At 34.2% G+C, this 13898-nt stretch overlaps 1 protein-coding gene across 1 annotated transcript in view; it reads left to right on the forward strand.

Annotated features, from left to right (window-relative positions):
• LOC123538484 (multidrug resistance-associated protein 1-like) overlaps positions 1-13898 on the forward strand; it is a 51825-nt gene that overhangs the window by 23931 nt on the left and 13996 nt on the right. Inside the window, exon 11 of the mRNA XM_053544586.1 lies at positions 46-183. Coding sequence (XP_053400561.1) covers positions 46-183 — 138 coding nt within the window. The remainder of the gene's footprint in view (positions 1-45; positions 184-13898) is intronic.

Below are 13898 nucleotides of genomic sequence, written 5' to 3' on the forward strand. Positions count from 1 at the left end.
TTTACTGTATGCAGAAATTATTTATTACAACTGTTTTTGTTCCAGATACTAAAATTATACGCTTGGGAAATGGCATTTGGAGAAAAGGTGACAGAAATAAGGGACTGCGAACTTTCAATGTTACTGAAGAGGGAACAGCTCTTTGGTGTAACACTGTTCTCTTGGACGGTTGCACCGTTTACTGTAAGAATATATTTTATAATTTGCCACAATAATAATAATAATAATAAGTTCTTTATTTAAAGAGGGTACCCTATAGAAAATTTAAGTGGAAATCCCGACGGGATTTCGGTAGGATTCCAGTGGGAATTTCAGCGGGAAAAATTTTCGGGATTCCCAGTGCCTTCCGGTGGGATTCTCAATGGGAAATATTGGTTTTCCCAGCGGGATCCCACTTGATTTCTCATCGGGAATCCCGGATTTCAAGTGGGATTTCCACCGGGAATTCATATGGGAATTCAGGTGGGATATACCGGGATCCCGAAAATTTTTCCCACTGAGATCCCGGTAAGATTCCACCGAAATTCCGCCGGGATCCCAACTGATTTCAGTGGGATCCAGGTATATATAGACTATGGGAATAATCGGGATCATAGAGTGTTTTTGGTTGTAATCCCGCTGAATTATAGCGGGATCCAAACAAAAATAACGCAACAAAAATCTGGTGAAATCAGCTATTATATAGAGAAATAAATGTCTTTGAACATGTTTTAAAGTTAAAAGGTTGCAAATTAACACCAAATTTAATATTTTCTTTAAAATGAAGTCAAAAATTAGTTTATTGTAACATTTTCCCTTTGCTCTGCGTCTTTTCTCCCATGATACCACATAGTGAGAATGATTACTAATCAAAATGATATCTACTTAAAAAGAATTTTAACTCATGCTAAATGTGTATTAAAGACGACGTGAAAAAATCCAAATCTCTCCAAAATAGCAATAATTCTACTAAAACAAGCACACATATCGATTGCAGAAACGAATGCGATGTTAGTTTAAGCTATTACACCAATAATTTCCACATGATCTTGATTTACTTTTGACAGGGAAGTCGTGGAGACGAAAAATTCACGATATTTACAGATTTTAATTTAATCTTTGCAGGTTAATAATATAAACAATGTTTTCCCTAATAAAATGTAAGTAATATGTTGGCAATATGTGTGCTTATATAGTCTTACATTATTTCTTATTAAAATACGTACTCACTAGGAAACACATTGTAAGTCTGCAACCACAGAATTTGCATTACAGCACAAAATAAATACAGAATAAAACGTTTATCTTTCATAGAGTTTGCTCCCTTTAATTGGTTTCTTCGTAACTCAAAATTATAAAAACGATTTTAAAATTGATCACTTTTATTTGAGTTTGCTCCCTTTAACAAATATGAACATGTATCTTGTGAAAAGACGTATAAAGGTGTTACAGGGTATAGCAATAATGCCTATGCTAATATACTTTTCTTACTAGATCTTTAACATTAGCATGAATAAATCAAAACCTGTGAATCATAGACTTGAAATGACGCACATTGTTTAAGATATCATTATTACAACAGTAATGTCAACAATACGTTACACGACTAAGACCCGCAGAGTAAAATATAAAGGTGTTCTTGTATCAAAACTACCCTATCCAAGGCTAATAATTTTTTCCAGTATCTCGTGTATGTATATGTTAATCTTAGTAAACATCTTTATCGTTGCATATATAACTTATTTGCAAAGTAATTGAAAAGCCTGCAGATACAAAAAACTAGCAATTTTAATAGGGATGACCTGTCATTTGAGCAAGGTCAACCACATAATTAGAGAAATATATCTACATAGTTTTTATCGACTGATCGGCCGTGTGGTATAGTGTTATGCATACCCGACCGTGTAGAATTTCATAGTTCTTTAGTTCCTGGTCTAAATCTCCTTTAAAACAGCATCTATTAAAAGTAGATATTGCGAATGTTTCAATTTACATTTTTCACTTTTATCTGTTATTTTTAGTGTTTTTGATATATATACGCTTTGATGTTATCCACACAGACAAAGCAGCTGAAATAAAGATAACACGTTCCATTTGCAGTTGACAGTTTCCAAACTGTCAAGTTATGTCAAAAACATGCCAATTTGGTATACAAATCGTTTTATCCTGACATTTTGGAATAATGTTTTCTTTACTTTTACAAAATCGTTAAGCGGTATTATCAATTTGCCATAAAAATGCAGAACCTAACCATTAAAATCGAGACTGTTGCTACTTCATTTAGAGTTCTTATGTATGTACGTATCGAAGGAATTCGTTACTTTCTTCTTAGACAAGAATAATCATCAACGTTTATACAATGTTCCTCGCAAACAATACTATAAAGTTTATGGTTCATCCAATCTATAGATAGCGTAATTTCGCTAAGGCATTCTGAGGAAAGAGTATATTTGCAGTGCAACGTCCTCCTCTTAACGAAATTTCGCTAAGAGCGAATAGGATTTAAACCCTTGGAATAAAGTGTAAATAGCACACGTTTGCTAGTTAGGGAATAATTGTATGTTAAAATAATTCGCTTACTCCAACACATGAAAAGCGGATCGGACAAGTATATCATTTTGAATGAGGAAATTATTTTCAAGTTTGAGAATAGCGTAATTCCGCTGAAACGCTGCAAAAAAAAAAATTAAAAAAAAAAATAAAAAACGTTAGTTCACGTCATCCTTGAAAGAAAATTAATTGATAGGGAACATTTGGAGGTGTTAACTGTTTACTTTCTTGCGATAAAATCGCCATTTAATTTCTTTTTTTCCCCAGTTAATTCTTTGTTTGGTCACATCGCACAAATTAAGTTCATATGGCAATTTTTCAGCCTTCTTTGGTGGAGTAAGACTTCGCGTGCCCCTCTCTGCTTTTCAACAGTTATATCACACCGAATAGTTTTCGAGTTCTGGAATGTATTGTAACCATACTCTTATTATGATATTATATCCATTGCACTGCCAGGGTACAATTACATTGCTTATAACATCTGTTTTAGTAGATTATGAAAGTAAATGGATGAAATATGTCTGCTCAGTAATGCTTTTCAATGGTACAGGTCTACACTTGAATTGTGGATAAATATATATTATTATTAAATAAAAGTGTATATTTATTACATTTACTTCATCAGCGAAAAAATGTACATGATAACTACATGAATATTTCGCAGCTTGGTATAAACACGTGCTAGTATATAGATATCGCTTAAAATGAGCTTGCCAATACGGGGTAAGATATGACAAATTAAGGGCCATAACTCCAATGAAAATTATAGGCACTGGCCAGTCATGTAAAGTTTGGTAAAAGCGGGCCCATTAGAATATAAAGTATTATAAAACTCTGATCACAAAACAATGAACTGGTGTGAATCCGCATTGCTGTTTCACATGATATGCACATTTAGGTTTTGTGACATACAAAGGGACAAACGGACAGACCAAAATTTATGGGTCAGTCACTGTACTAATGCTAGATAAAACGTCGAGTGTACTTTTACATATACTTTCAAACCTGTCTATAAAGACAAGACTAGGTAGAGCCAAAATGTGGTCTTTATTTGGAGGTAGTCACAGGCTAAATAAATGTTAAAACTGGAAACAAAACTGTGTCTTTAGAGTCAGGTGGCCTCTGTTCAGAGGTGCTCTTTAACACAGGTTTGCCTTGCATCTCTTTTAAAGTTATGCTAACTGCACTACAAAAAAACATCCGTTAAATTAAAGAAAGAACAACATTTTGATTAAAAGCTCAAACTATATTTCATGTAAACTGCTTTTACAAACAATCACATTTTTTTCTTCGAATACGAGCCATATTCCGGACTTACTAGGAACCATTTTCATGAAATCTCACTTTATACATTTCACCTGAAAAAATAATGCTGCTTTATTGTAAAATATAAAGAATGAAGATAAAATGACATGTTTTTGTGTATAAACAACTTTTGGAACAATAATTATGTTAAACAAAACTGCGTTGGTTTTCTCCGTAAATGATAAGCACAAGAAACAATTTTAAAAGAAAGTAACACGAAAGTACTAGTTTAATATAGTACAGCCTGGACAGAATCAGCATGATTATAGGAAGTATGGTCTATCAATCGTGATGACCAAGCTTAATTGAAAAAAAATCTTAGTAGTTTCCTATGGAAAACATGACACGATTAACAAATATTCTATATATATTTTTGTAATAAAATATCGGCGATATATCATTTTCTCGGTACAGATTTACTTTACGTTACGTTACGTTTAGAGAGAATATGTGTTAAGTAGCCAGTTAGCCCAGTCGGTAGGTCCAAAGTTCGAGTCCCTAATTGAAGTCATACTTTTTCACAATTTGCTCAGAAAGTGGGTCTTTAGCATGTTTGCTTGGACAGTCTTGCAACGTTTGCAATATTGTGTTCTTTTGGAATTCGAGGACGAATTTACAATTTCTTGGGGGGTGGGGGTGGGGGGGGGTTGTCGAGGTACGGACTTAGTCACGTTAAACAGAGTATGTGTCAGGCAGCCGGTCAGCTCAGGTTCGCGACCCGAGCAAACTTCACATTTCTGTCATCCTGGATTTATCACAGCATTTTTTATTAAACAAAGATTTTCTATTATTGAACCTAATGACCTAGTTTTTGAATGCACATGAACCAGTTTGGAACCTGACCTAGATATTATCAAGGAGAACATACTCACCAACTTGCATGAAGATCTCATGAAAGTATGGCCTCTAGAGAGGTCACAATATTTTTCTATATTTATACCTACTGACCTAGTTTTGACTACACGTGATCCAGTTCAAACTTTAGCTGGATATCATCAAGGTGATCATTCAGACAAGTATTCATGAAGATCAATTGAAAAATATGGCCTCTAGAGTGGTCAAAAGGTTTTTCTACTATTAGACCTACTGACCTAGTTTTTGACCGCAGTTGTCCCAGTTTCGAACTTGACCTAGATATCATAAAGATGAATATTCAGACCAACTTTTATGAAGATCCATTGAAAAGAGAGGTCACAAGGTTTTTCTATTTTTAGACCTACTGACCTAGTTTTTGACCGCAGTTGATCCAGTTTCAAATTTGACCTAGATATTATTACGATGAATATTTTGATCATATTTCATAAAGATCCCATGAAAAATATGGCCTCTAGAGAGGTCACAATGTTTTTATATTATTTGACCTACTGACCTCTCTAGAGGACATATTTTTCATGGAATCTTTTTTTGAAGGCACGTGACCCAGTTTCAAAGTTGACCTAGATATCATCAAGGTAAACATTCTGACCAATTTTCATGAAGATCCATTGAAAAGTACGGCCTCTAGGGAGGTCACAAGGTTTTTCTACTTTTAGACCTACTGACCAAGTTTTTGACCGCAGTTGACCCAGTTTCAAACTTGACTTAGATATCATTAAGATGAACATTCAAACCAAATTTCATTTCATACAGATCCAATGAAAAATATGACCTCTATAGAGGTCAAAAGGTTTTTCTACTATTAGACCTACTGGCCTAGTTTTTGACAGCAGTTGTCCCAGTTTCGAACTTGACCTAGATATCATAAAGATGAATATTCAGACCAACTTTTATGAAGATCCATTGAAAAGAGAGGTCACAAGGTTTTTCTATTTTTAGACCTAATGGCCTAGCTTCTGACCGCAGTTGACCCAGTTTCAAACTTGACTTAGATATCATTAAAATGAACATTCAACCAAATTTTGTTTCATACAGATCCCATGAAAAATATTGCCTCTAGAGAGGTCACAACGTTTTTCTATTATTTGACCTACTGACCTAGTTTTTGATGGCACGTGACCCAGTTTCAAACGTGACCTAGATATTATCAAGGTGAACATTTTGACCAACTTTCATGGAGATCCATTTAAAAATATGGCCTCTAGAGGGGTCACAACGTTTTCCTGTTTTTAGACCTACTTACCTAGTTTTTTTTAACCCAGTTGACCCAGTTTCAAACTTGACCTAGATATCTCCAAGATGAACATTTTGACCAACTTTCATGAAGATCCATTGAAAAATGTAACCTCTAGAGTGGTCACAAGCAAAGTTTACGCACGGACTGACGGACGCCGGACGCCAGGCGACCACAAAAGCTCATTGTCACTTCGTGACAGGTGAGCTAAAATGCGGATATTTCACAGATTCAAGCAATAAGAAATGAATTAATGCAATAACAATTACCAACCTTTCTTAACTTTCAAAATACTCTCAGCGCTGCACCATTTCCTGAACCGGGGACTCTTTATTTATCGATAAGGCATCCACTTCATCCCTATCACTGAATGTCTGTAAATACATTTATGTAACATTTGTTCTAAGGTTACTATTAACAACTAAAAGATATAGTTTCCGATCTATATAGAGCTGCAGGAGACAGATTTCACATTTTACCAACCCTACTGTCTTTTATCAAATTACTCCGACGAACATATACCCCTCTCACCTTGGGATCGAACGGACTACCCTGCTTATCCTGAATCTGCGCTCTACCTACTGAAAGAGCCAGCTAACAGCAAAACAATTAGATCAAGTCATAAGACGGACGCGGGGTGGTTAGCGGAAGCAGTAACCATATTACTTCCATATTACATATCACTAATTAATGTTACAGTAATGTTTACAATTTTGATCACCTCTTATTTTGTTCTGCCTTTATAAGCTCCCCATAATTAAAACCAGGTATTACAACAAGGAATGCACCAAACATAATGTCCATTCCCAATAAGCGTACCTAATCCTGTTATCGAAATTACATTGAAAAACAAATTAACTACTTATTTCCAGGTGAATTAAGATAAGAAATATCTTATTTATAAGAAAATTATATTAAAAGTATCTGGCATTTGAATTCGCTTAAAAGTTGCAGTAAGTTCATTGTGAGTTGTTAGATTTTAATTCAACATTCTAGTCATTCTTTCTTTTTTTTTCTTTTTTTTTTTCCATTTCTAACATAAATTAACCGCTAATTTTTAAACTTGTTTTATCCCTTTAAACTGCTTTCATTTTCCTCTCGTATCTAGACAAATCTCATCAAATGTTTATACAATATCATTATGAATTAGGGTTTCATGATATTAACGTACATGTAGTAACAAGTTGTAATAATGTAATTTAGAATCATCTATCGTTATATCCATAACTTTTAACTTTTTCATCAATATTCCTGCGATCAACTAGTACAAACATTGTGTTTCCATTGACGTCAATATCCTATGATGTGCACACAATTCTTAGTTTAGTTGTTCGTTCTCTAAAAACAATATAAAAATACACACGTATGAAAATCAGCACTTCTGAGGAGTGCATATTGAAACATACCGATATTTTAAATACTAACGTTTTCGTTAAATTTACGTGCATTGCTAAACAAGTATTAAGTATGTCAGTTGTGCTATAGAATTTTCTTTGTATTATCAAAAGAAAGGTCTTACATCATATGGTGCACTTCTACTAACATATAATAAACTCTAAAAAGAAATGTAAATTTCACTCATGAGAATTCTTTTTTTGACAGGTAAAATACATTTTGTCAGCAAAAACAAAAAAAAAAAAAAACAACAACAAAAAAACGACGGTCTTTATAGAGCCTGTTAGTGTTCAGATGTTGTCTTTAAAACATAATTGATTGTATCTAGAATTTATGTATACAGTCGAGACTGTTTTAAGAGACCGACTTTGGGAAGCAGCGAAAAAGGTCACATATGACAGGGAGTCTCTTAAAACAGTCTCACTTAACAGGATGACGCTGGTTTCATATATTTTTCCAATTAAAGTACATGAATATCGGATACTTACATATTGGCCTTTTTTAAGGTAGGAGTGGAAAATGATTAAATACTATTTCTTTAATTGCATATTGATAAAATATAAATTTCAAATAATTTGCATCATTCGTGTGATGTTGATAAAACAAATTTAAGCTCATGATCTGGCAAGAAAATAAAGGGGAGCAGTAAAATATAAATGTTCCATTTGAACTATTTACACACTGAGGTTTATGATATTTATATTTTTGTGTACTAATTGTTCATTGACATTAATTCGATTATTGACTGCATCTTTAATCTGTGTTAACTTCGTCGTTTCCTGTTAAATATACCGCCATATTTTTGTTTCACCAGGAATAAAGTTAATTTATGCACCGACTCCGAATTCTTCAGCGACTTTATACGCTGGTTTTCCCTAATCGAGTAATTCAAGTGCCTTAACACGCTGTTCTAATGTGAAAACAGTTCTTTTTTATGCTTTTTCATCAGCCATTTTTTTGTAAACAAATAAGTTCTCGTCTCAAACAACTTCACGCGAGATAAAGAACGGTAACTCTATCGTGTAAAATCTTGCGAGGGAGCGTCTCAAAGTCGCTGAAAACGGTCTAAATATCGATTCGGGAGCCTGATTTCACAGTCGCTTGTCGCGTAAGGCAGGGGGTTGCTTAATTCAGACTCTTTTAATAGTAAATTGCGCCCGGAGCATAAAATAGGGTCGCATATGACAGGGAGTCGCTAAATTCAGGGGGTCGTTAAGGCAGTCTCGACTGTATTTCTACACGCCAAGGTAATAACTTAAAGTATTATGAAATTATATAACCTTTTGTCCAAACATTCCAACTATTTAAAAAAGAAATAAAGATATATAACATATTTAACTTACTTTAAAGGTTTCCACTTGCTTTAAATACAGTGGCGCCCGCGTGTTGGTTCCCCGTGCACACGATTAAACCCCTTGCGTGGCACCATTCATAAACGTTTCACGTTACACGCTTAGTTAATCGTGCAACCAATCAAATTAGTTTTAAACCGTGTAAGCGTGCGAAAGCGGGAGACGAATTTTTTTGCATTTAAAGCATGCGCAGCGTGTAGATTGGAGATGGTAAAACGCACGCGATCAGACGCCGATTTAATCGGCGTTTTGATCTGGTTCCAAGCTGTTTGCAAAGGCTGTTAAATTCGCCTGCAGCAGGCTAAGGGTTAAGGATTTCTATAAAATTAGAAAGGGAATATTTCTTCTTTGCCAATAGTATACCTATATTTCATTTTGGTTTATAAAATATCTCTAAAACTTCTTTGCCAATTAATTATATATAATAGTATACCTATATTTCATTTTGGTTTATAAAATATTTCTATGACATCTACAATAGTTTTCTAATGTTAGTGTCTAGTATCAGGTTTAGCTTGTTGCCTATATTGCTATTGTGGCCAAAATGAAGATAATTATATTTATTACACATCTGCGTCATCAGACAAATGTATTTATTACAAGATAAATGACTTGTATAAGATATAGATTACAAACACTGCATATTTAATTACCTAAAGACACATGTTAGTGGATCTAGAAGCTGCTAAAGCAAAACAAAACATGACACATAATTATAACTTTGTAGAATAATACAATTTCGACAAATTCCTACTAAATACAAGAAACTGCAATATCATTATGACTTCTCATTGAAATAATCATCTATTTCCTTAGAAATTTTATTATTCCAGGAAACAAGTCATTTAATGTCACTAATCTGTATAATACAAAATACGGACATTCAGGTAAAATTGTTACTATAAAATGATATTACAGTTCAAGACTAAAATTGCTTTGGATTAGAGGGTAAATGTTTATCATAAGCCATCTGTTTTTCTACCTCAGGTTTGTTCATACAACACTCAGGGGTATAATCTTACCGATAATTACTGAAACAGATTTCTTCACAGACTTATTTCTAAATAAAATCATCTAATAGTGATCAAAAATACTCCCAAACCAACAAAACACAAAGCCTCACACCACAATTATTTTCCATGGCTTGTTCAGAAAGAAAAAAGCCTCACACAAAGAATTACACCGATATGTGCCTGCAAATGTAATTTACGTAGATACCAAATCTGTCATGCGTCTGCATGCTTACTGGGCTTATGGCAGTTGATAAAAAAAGAGGCTGCAGAATGTGTCATATGTCTATTACACATTCCAACAGATGAAACCGTTTATTTTTCTGTTAAAAACATGGAAAGGCATCAAAGTTTTGTCTACTGTATTAACCATAACTCAGCAGCTTCTTTTGCTCCACACTACTATATATCTAGTAAAATACTAAACGTTTTTCAAAAGATAGTTTCTCTTAGCCTGGCTCCCTGGCTGCATGGCTATTTTTTTAAAAATATTTTATAAGTAAATTTTAAGCTTCTAAAATAGCACATTTTTTACTGATGGCTGTACCTATGCTCCTATGCTTAGAGCCAGGGGCAATAAAAATGGCAGTCTAGAAAGAACCTGCAGCAGTATAAAAAAAATTTATATGAGAAATATGACAGAACAAACATTATCTAAGGAACGGGAACCAGTCTTAGTTTCTCTCTTTAAGTGTTCTTACATGTAGTAATTATGAATAACAGATAATAAATAAGTTTGGCTGTTTCCATTTCCGAAAACAGTTAAACCCAGACATAGTCAACTCAGTAATAGGTAAAGCTCCATCATAAAAAACAAGTTTTTTATTACTCAATTTTTTGCCTTCCGAACATGGTTCTAGTGAAAACTTTGTTATAAAAAACACCTTTTATAGTCCAAAGCAGTAAATGACAAAGAAAAGTAAATGGGTAAAACAAACATTTTCAGATGTGTAATTTTAATAATTTCTTGTGACTACTGTCTTTCTTTTCTGATGATCAAAATGAATGAATGTTGACATGTATGTTGCAACAATAAAAATCAGACTTTTTATTTCCAAAGTTAAACTTGACTAAGTATACCAACTACCAGAAGAAAATATATAAAACCATATATTCTTATTGCTATTTTGTACAAAAATGTAAATCGTAAATGCAGCCCTTACTGACATACAGTAATTTCTTATAACTATCTGTTTATAAAATAAGTATATATATGTCATTTTAAAATATCTACTATTTAAAGAAGAATGTTTTTTCTTTATGGGAAGCCATGGTTCGATATACATACATAATGATATTTTTCTTTAACAAATTACCATAAAAAAATATGGAAACAAGAGCTGTCACTATTAGCACTATTAGTGACAAATGCCCACCCCCCCCCCCCCCCCCCCCCCCCCCCCCCCCCCCACCCCCCCCCCCCCCCCCCCCCCCCCCCCCCCCCCCCCAAGCGTGCCCAAGTATGCTACAGCAGCTGTCTGCACAAAACATGCTGGAATAGTTTAGGTATGAATCATTTTGTGACCAGGTCCTTGACCTTGACCTGAGAGACTAAGGTAATAAGTGCGACACACCTTCTCAAGATGGTTAACATTTGTGTCAAATTATTTTCAAATGCCTTGATAAATGGCAGAGTTATGGATTGGACAAGAAACAGACCATGTTAACCTTTAACCTGTATGTGTGACCTTGATCTTAAAGCTAGCTTTCTGGATCTTGTGCAGGACATGTCGTCTCATTGTGGGGAACATTTATGCCAAGTAATTTCAAAATCCCTTCATGAATGAATGAGTTATGAACTGGACACGAAACAGACCCTGTTAACCTTTGACTTCTAAGTGTGAAATTGACTTTAGTGCTAGGGGTCTTGGTCTTGCACATGACACATCGTCTGATTATGGTGAACATTTATGCCAAGTTATTTCAAAATCCCTTTATGGATGGCAGGTGTTACAGCGTGGAAAAGAATTTGCATGGGGCACACACACAGACGCACACACACGGAGGACAGTGCGATTTTAATATGCACACCTACATTTCAACATAACAAAATTTACTTTTATTTATGCTTAAGAAGTCACCTGATAATGCATCATTATTGTTAAGTTATTGGAGTGTTTTGTAAAGATTTGCCATCTCTTAACATTTCAAAGGAGTGATGAGCTACAAAAAAAACAAGGTAAATTATGTTTCTTACACTTCGTGACTTCTTCTGCAGTCGCTTTCATCAAAATTTCCATAATGCTGACAAATACTTTTAACATTGAAGCTATATTTACATTGCAATGTGCAATATGTAATGGGTGGTATGCAAATAATTTACAAAATTTATTACATATTATCACTCAACGATCCACCGCAGATTTACTTTTTGTAATAAATAAAACATTCATTATGCATGCTGATATTGCAAAACTATAAGCTTTTCTTTAAATTATACTCAGCAAATCTCAAAAATTTCATCAGAGATTTCTTCATCATTTCATCAGAGCCGTTACAAGCAAACACAGGTTTTTATGATTTAAATACTGTGGCCGAGGAAAAATTTACAGCAAGTTGAATATAATTAATAATTTCCATGTTATCTGTCTGTTGACTGTTTAAAAATTCTTATATATAAAATTTCAGTGATTTTAATGCCACCTGTAGGACACAAGATGACCTTACATGGCTCATAGATCTGAAAAAAGGCAAACTGGTTGCTCTCGAAAGAACTTGAATGCCCATAATAAATGTGCAATAGGGATATAAAACATGAGACATAAATAACCATAGCAATATATGTAGTATTCATCGCTTACCATAAAGGTAACATTTTGAGATGTATATCTGGTTATTTTAGTAACACTCTTATATTAGATTATATTAACATCGATTTTTTTTCCAGTCCTGAATTAGAAAGTCCACAATCTACACCTGTGCAACCCTGGAACCTTGATCTTGGATGCCAGAATATACTTTGGCATCCGATTCACACTGACTGAAACAAAATTCTATATATACTGCACTGGTCCTCTCACTTGTACTTCTGAGCAAACCGATTACATAATTGAGCCGCGTCATGAATTAGCATGGATCCAGACCAGCCTGCGCATCCGCGCAGTCTGGTCAGGATCCATGCTGTTTGCTAACAGTTTCTCTAATTGCAATGGGTTTTGAAAGCGAACAGTATGGATCCTGACAGATGCGCAGGCTGGTCTGGATCCATGCTGGTCGCAAAGCCACTATGTTGGTTTTCTCATGGCGCGGCTCAATTATTATTATGTTCAAAAAGATGGCAAAGACTTTTGCAATCGTTGGAAACATAATTATGTAGTCACTACCATGTTTGGTTCCCATCAAAACTGGCAGAAATATTTCGCGAATGCTTACCTTTATCTGTGACTTTGAAGAAGAAACTATCAGAACTGGCATTTTCTCCTGCATTCAGCACATACTGTATCTCTTGTCTATCTATGTCACCTGAAAATAGATAACATTCTATTTTTAGCACTGAAGATCTTCTTCCAATCAATAAATAACTCAAAATAGAAATCATTCTATTATTAGCACTGAATATCTTGACTAAGAAAACCTGAAAAAAGGTCAATACATAACAAATTATCCTGCAGTTGTCAAACAAAAGCAGAGTATATTAAAATGCAATTTTACTGTTTTGTTACGCATTTTGAGTACGATATGAGTACAATTTCTTGCATAACCAGAAATATTCACATGACGTAATTAACAGTAATTTTTCTCGTCTAAAATGGTATAAGCCTAAATTGTTAATAACTAAGATCTGAATATTAACAAATACTGGTTTGTTGAAAAAATCGTATTCTTCGAAAAGCAGGCGCAACAATTGGAAACATGGAATTACATTTTTTACCCATGGAGGTTTTGTTCAAACAATTAAGATATTCTCTCAGGGCAAATTCTGACTGTCTGTCTATATGCCAATATAAATTGTAGATTGTTTTATCATTGGCAAAAAGGCTTTGTCTGGAAACTATTTGTCAGGCTGGAGACATTTTGTCTGGTGTATGCAATCTTTTCAGGTATGGCAGAGCTTTTTAGAAACTCGAGGGAAATCTGTGCATGGCGGTTACATTAAATAATTTCTAAACTGCTTACAGACACACATTATCTTCACTACCATTTTTGTAATGGCGTGTACTCTGTCTTTTGGGCTTACACTTCTATTCTCTACAGACT

The sequence above is a fragment of the Mercenaria mercenaria genome, chromosome 5, assembly GCF_021730395.1.
Source record: "Mercenaria mercenaria strain notata chromosome 5, MADL_Memer_1, whole genome shotgun sequence".
Taxonomy (NCBI): domain Eukaryota; kingdom Metazoa; phylum Mollusca; class Bivalvia; order Venerida; family Veneridae; genus Mercenaria; species Mercenaria mercenaria.